General features: G+C 39.5%; 1 protein-coding gene across 1 annotated transcript; it reads left to right on the forward strand.

The window, feature by feature from the left end:
* The first annotated feature begins 430 nt into the window (after positions 1 to 430).
* Positions 431 to 6,840, forward strand: zgc:55461 (beta-tubulin family protein). Its single transcript, XM_055875304.1, has 4 exons — positions 431 to 583; positions 851 to 959; positions 5,338 to 5,448; positions 5,634 to 6,840. The coding sequence occupies exons 1-4, from the start codon at positions 527 to 529 to the stop codon at positions 6,692 to 6,694; spliced, it is 1,338 nt and encodes a 445-aa protein (XP_055731279.1). The 5' UTR covers positions 431 to 526; the 3' UTR covers positions 6,695 to 6,840.
* Positions 6,841 to 7,122: the final 282 nt, after the last annotated feature.

Genomic DNA, 7,122 nt, shown 5'->3' on the forward strand with positions numbered 1-7,122 from the left:
GCATTGTTTCAAAAGTGAAGAAATGGAGGCAACCTTATCAAACTTGTAACATGTTTTTACATGAAAATGTCAATCTTGAGTGCTGTTTGGTTACATTTTGTGTGTAGCAATAAACCTTGTTGGCCAGCTTCGCATTCAATGATACCACCTGCAAGCTTTCCTAGTTACAAAGAATACAAAAGTATCCTCAAAGTCCCGAACATAAAGAGATCTCTTTTATGTTCCTAGCCCAAAGTATCCCAGCGACTCTCCAATGTTTCCATTTCTGTAACCATTGACAACAGGTTACTATATCGTGAGAGCCAATCAAAACTAGGAATCAACTTTTGTTATCCAATGAAATACAGTTGTACTATGATTGACGGGTGTTTAAACCAATAGCATTCATAATCTTCCGTTGCCACTGATTATAAATCAGTCCTCCGATTTTGAATCGCGTATTCTTCTTTCTTGTTTCAGAGTGTTTCCGACAGAGGCAGTTATACTTCACCTGTGTTTAAAAAAAAAATTGATTAATTCACTCAAAATGAGGGAAATTGTGCATTTGCAGGCGGGTCAGTGCGGCAACCAAATTGGAGCAAAGGTTGGTTCAACTTTCCAGACTATTTCACCTTTCATTAAAGCTCAGTAAGGTATCCCTGCCTTGCATTTCTGTAATTTATCTATCTAATGTTAGTTATAAATAAATTATCTAGCTAGGCTACTCCTATTAGGCTACATACCCACGTTTTCTGTATTGTAATTGCTCTGTATTTGATTCATTCCCTGCAAATTGCTTCGCTGGCATATCTTTTGGGATGGCTATAAGACGTGAGTTGGAGATAACACCTGTTCCATTTCTTTCCTCTAGTTCTGGGAAGTGATTAGTGACGAACATGGCATCGACCCCACTGGCACATACCATGGGGACAGTGACCTTCAGCTGGAGAGAATTAATGTGTATTACAATGAAGCCACGGGTAGGTCCTCTATTAGCCTGCTAGTTCTATATATTCTCTAGTCATCTAAACAAAATAGGGTTGTAGTGCTGCTAGATCACATTTTTTCAATTTGAGAATAGGGGCCTACACGGAGCTGGTAAAAATATTTTTGGAAAATGTATTCTGATAAATAATAAATATATTATACTGCAATGAAACAGGCAGGGAGCAGGTCTCGAACCCTCGACCTTCTAGCCCGAAGTCTAGCGCGCTATCGACTGTGCCGCAAAAGCATGCTCAGGCGGTAGTCGATATCTGTTCTTATAAACCCAGGGTCGTTATAATACTAAATTACCACAAAAATACCCAAAACTAGGCCGCGTATGGGAACGCGCTGGGTGGCGAGCTCTTTCCTGGTCCAACTTCGAAGCGCTCTGCGCACGCTTTGCGCACGCTTTGAGCGGACCATATCCCACCTAATAAGAACCCCACAGACAGAACTATGAGGGGTTGTCCTCAACAGTTTGTTATGGACTTGGGACTCATGTACGACGCTCTCCGAGTGTCTTGTAAGATCGCATAATGATTAGTAGGCCTATTTTCAGTGGTGTAAAAATACTTGAAAGTACTACTTAAGTAGTTTTTTTGGGGTATCTGTACTTTACTATTTATATTTTTCACAACTTTTACTTCACTACATTCCTAAAGAAAATGATGTACTTTTTACTCCATACATTTTCCCTGACACCCAAAAGTACTTGTTACATTTTGAATGCTTAGCAGGACAGGAAAATAGTTCAATTCATGCACTTATCAAATGTTATTTGTCACATACACATGGTTAGCAGATGTTAATGGAGTGTAGCGAAATGCTTGTGCTTCTAGTTCAGACAGTGCAGTAATATCTAACAACTACCTAATACACACAAATCTAAAGGGGTGAATGAGAATATGTACATGTAAGTATATGGATGAGCGATGGCTGAGCGGCATAGGCAAGGTGCAATAGATGGTATAAAATACTGTATATACATGTAATATGAGTAATGTAAGATATGTAAACATTATTAAAGTGGCATTATTTAGAGTGCATTGTATAAAGTGACTATTGATCCATTTATTAAAGTGGCAGGTGATTGGGTCTCAATGTAGACAGCAGCTTCTCTGAGTTAGTGATTGCTGTTTAGCAGTCTGATGCCCTTGAGAGAAAGCTGTTTTTCAGTCTCTCGGTCCCAGCTTTGATACACCTGTACTGACCTCGCCTTCTGGATGGTAGCGGTGTGAACAGGGAGTGGCTCGGGTGGTTGATGTCCTTGATGATCTTTTTGGCCTTCCTGTGACATCGGGTGCTGTAGGTGTCATGGAGGGAAGGTAGCTTGACCCCGGTGATGCGTTGTGCAGACCGCACCACCATCCTCTGGAGAGCCTATCAAGAGAACATCCATGGTCGTCCCTACTGCCTCTGATCTGGCGGACTCACTAAGCACATGCTTCGTTTGTAAATTATATCTTAGTGTTGCAGTGTACCCCTGGCTATCTGTAAAGAACAAGAAAATGAGGCTCTGGTTTGCTTAATATAATACATTTTAAATTATTTATACTTTTGATATTCAAGTATATTTTAGAAATTACATTTACTTTTGATACTTAATTATATTTAAAAACAAATACTTTTAGACTCTTACTCAAGTAGTATTTTACTGGGTGTCTTTTACTTGAGTCATTTTCTATGAAGTTCTTTACTTTTACTAAAGTATGATAATTGGTTACTTTTTCCACTACTTCTTATTTTACATAACAGAACCAAACATAACAGCATATAGCACAGTAGGGCTATTTTACTGTTACACCAAGAACTCCTCCTCAGTCATTTCTTGTGTGCTTTTAGGATGGTTAGCTCGCTGAAGCTGCATTGCCGAAACTCAACAGCTTGCACCAGTAGGCAGGATCTAGCCAATGCTCAGGTACAGATGAAGAAATCCTAGGCCCCAAGGATTTATACATACATAATTTCCTGTAAAGAAATCCGTGCACCAAGATGCTATTCGAACGGGTGTGCGAAATTTACTGTTTAAGAAAAAGTTACTTTATAATAAAGCCATAACATTTGCGATGTGGTATAGTCTACAGGGGGATTTATTTTGGCAGGGGTCTGAGAAAAAAGAATTTCATGCAATTCTACCTCATGTACATGACATCTGTCTCTAACAGTATGTCTCTAACTCAATAAAATGTCCAGTGGCACACTGACTCAGACTCACCTGATGAAGATAAAGCCATAGGCTACACACGGAGATGGCCGATAGGCTATTGCCAAGTCGAGCGTGTCTCAAGATGAGCTACTTTGAAAAACAGTGCTGTTTGCAAAATATTTTATTTTTTCCCCGTATTGGTTCTAGAGGCAGATTCGTCTTCCCTTTTCAGCAGTAGACATTTGCTTTCCAAACTGTATATTTTTCCCACAATTGTATTTTGAATTCTGCAAAAGGCAAACCTACAGCTTCAAACAGCCATAATTTAATCCATAGATGGCAGTTCCCATTCAAATCAGGACTGGCAGCCATTGCTTGTGTACCCATGAGTTTAAAAGTCAAATTGCCATGGTAAGAGGTTGCAAAACCTTTCTATGGATTATGTCTATGGCCACAATGCAAACAAGCTGTATGTTTGGCACGCATGCTGCCCAAAATCCTGACCTTCCCGGCTGTATGCATACATGTAACTGCCAAAATAAAGGAAACACTTGAGTAAACAGGGATAAAAAGTATGAGTTATGGTGTGGGGTGCATTTACCTGGCATGGTTTGGGTACACTTGTAGAATCTATGCCCAAGTTCATTTAAGCTGTTCTGGCAGCTCGTGGTGACCTAACACCCTTTTAAGACATTTTATGTTGGTGTTTCCTTTATTTTGGCAGTTACCTGCTTGTGCTAAAACTTTATCCAGTTATTTCATTTTTTTACTATTGACCCTTCTGTGGCTACATTATGCTCTCTGGTGTATTTTGAACATTGCGAGCGAGCTCCTGTGATTGGATAAAAATATATATACATGCATACATTCTAAATAAATTATACTAAATTACCACAAATTTTCCATGAACTACAACAAACCCAATTTGTATAGCAGTTTAGAGTTAACCAACTTGCTGAGTGCGTTGCCAAACTGCAGCAACAAGTGACAAAAATGGTGTGAGTCAGGGGCTGGACATGGGCCCAGACCCTGACAAACACAATTGAACAGTCACATTTATTTATTATGCAGTTTATTTTTTATTAATCAGTTACCCAATCAAGGCAGGGCCCCCCAGTTACCCATGTGGGCCCTACTTCATCTCCTCCCCTATTTGACGATTAGCTAATTGAGAGCGGGCTCCTGAGTACTCCTGTGGTTGGCGGTTGCAGTAAATAAAAATACTAAATGTATAGTGTATATATATATATATTAATATTAATATATATATATTAATATATATATATATATTAATATTAATATATATATATATTAATATTAATATATATATATATTAATATTAATATATATATTAATATATATATATATTAATATATATATATATATATATATTAATATATATATATATATATTAATATATATATATATATATATTAATATATATATATTAATATATATATATATATATATATTAATATATATATATTAATATATATATATATATATATTAATATATATATATATTAATATATATATTAATATATATATATATATTAATATATATATATATTAATATATATATATATATATATATATATTAATATATATATATATATTAATATATATATTAATATAAATGTATAATATATATATATATATATATATATATATATATATATATATATATATATATATATATATATATATATATATATATATATATATATATATATATATATATAAACCTTTTGCTGCCTCTTGGGTCCCCCACAGGCCTGGGCCCAGGTGCTTCAGCACCAGTAAGCCCCTGCATTAATCTGGCCCTGCCTATGCTTTGATTGAAACAAAATACAAGAAAGGGTAATAGTTTAATACCATATACTCTAATTTGCTCACGAAACAGTAATTCAAGAAGATCTAATCGCATATTCCCATTAAACTATTTGTGATCAAATGATTAGCATGCAGATGCCGTTTGAACATTTTCCTGGTAAAACGTGAATAATTATAAATAATTTTATGCATATTCGATAATGATATTAAATCTGTCGGTACAAACTTTGAGAATTGATGATGACATTTTTATTTTTTAAATAATAATTGCGCTCCCGCACGTAACACCACTGGTTGAACTTGATTTGAAAATGAGTGACCAATGCATTTGGTGGTGGTTCATGGTTTCGTGGGCAATGCAATGCCTCAAACATTTCTCTTTTGCTTTGCAGGAGGCAAGTATGTCCCCCGTGCGGTGTTAGTGGACTTGGAGCCTGGTACAATGGACTCTGTGAGGTCGGGTCCCTTTGGACAGATCTTCCGACCAGACAACTTCGTCTTCGGTGAGCCCTGGCGATCTGCTTTTGAGATTTTGAGAATGATATTTGATCCAACAACTGGTATTCATGAATACTACTGACTACATCCTAAGGAAGAAGCGTCTTAATATTGCTACAATGGATATTGTATTCATTTGGGGCATTACTATATGTTGTCAAACGACCTGGTCCCTTTTGTTTGTCTGCAGGCCAAAGTGGAGCTGGAAACAACTGGGCCAAGGGCCACTACACAGAGGGAGCAGAGCTGGTGGACTCTGTTTTGGATGTGGTGAGGAAAGAGGCAGAGAGCTGTGACTGTCTACAGGGTTTCCAGCTCACCCACTCCCTGGGTGGGGGCACAGGCTCGGGCATGGGCACCCTGCTCATCAGCAAAATCCGCGAGGAGTACCCCGACCGCATCATGAACACATTCAGTGTGGTGCCCTCGCCCAAAGTATCAGACACTGTGGTGGAGCCCTACAATGCCACCCTGTCAGTCCACCAGCTAGTAGAGAACACCGACGAGACCTACTGTATTGACAACGAGGCTCTGTATGACATCTGCTTCCGTACCCTTAAACTTACCACGCCCACCTATGGCGACCTCAACCACCTGGTGTCAGCCACCATGAGCGGGGTCACCACTTGCTTGCGCTTCCCTGGCCAGCTCAATGCTGACCTCCGCAAACTGGCTGTCAACATGGTGCCCTTCCCCCGTCTCCACTTCTTCATGCCAGGCTTCGCCCCTCTGACCAGCAGGGGGAGCCAGCAGTACAGGGCCCTCACTGTGCCCGAGCTCACCCAGCAGATGTTCGATGCCAAGAACATGATGGCAGCTTGCGACCCACGTCACGGCCGTTACCTCACCGTAGCTGCAGTGTTCAGGGGCCGCATGTCCATGAAGGAGGTGGACGAGCAGATGCTCAACGTCCAGAACAAGAACAGCAGCTACTTTGTCGAATGGATCCCCAACAACGTCAAGACCGCTGTCTGCGACATTCCTCCCCGCGGCCTCAAGATGGCCGCCACCTTCATCGGCAACAGTACGGCCATCCAGGAGCTGTTTAAGCGCATCTCCGAGCAGTTCACCGCCATGTTCCGCCGTAAGGCCTTCCTCCATTGGTACACCGGGGAGGGTATGGACGAGATGGAGTTCACTGAGGCTGAGAGCAACATGAATGACCTGGTGTCTGAGTACCAGCAGTACCAGGACGCCACCGCCGAGGAGGAGGGAGAGTTTGAGGAGGAAGGAGAGGAGGAGCTGGCGTAAAGATGTGTCATGTGTACTTCACATGCCTTACTGACATTTTTCAGTGTCCTGTTTGTCTTGTCTGTCCCTTTTCACCGTGGCCTTCTCAAGCTGTCAACTTCCAGCTTTTGAACCAAATCTTTATTAAAGGCATAACTTTGATAGCATTTTGTCTCCTGTACTCTATAAGTCAATCCATCTCAGTGTTCAAATCAATTATACAAGACACTTTAGGTACAATCATTGCAAATGGCCCACTTCCACATAGAAATGTGATTTAAGGTTGGCTATGGAATATTTCAGCAATCAATTCACAAAACTGACCATGTAAAGGGCTAAATCAAAAACCATAGAATGCGTCACCTGCAAAAAATATTTGACTGAGTCTTGAAAAATTGAGTGATAATTTAATTTGGAGGGTGGATTTTAGCTCATTTATGCATAACGTT

The sequence above is a fragment of the Salvelinus fontinalis genome, chromosome 21 (genome assembly GCF_029448725.1).
Source record: "Salvelinus fontinalis isolate EN_2023a chromosome 21, ASM2944872v1, whole genome shotgun sequence".
NCBI classification, from domain to species: domain Eukaryota; kingdom Metazoa; phylum Chordata; class Actinopteri; order Salmoniformes; family Salmonidae; genus Salvelinus; species Salvelinus fontinalis.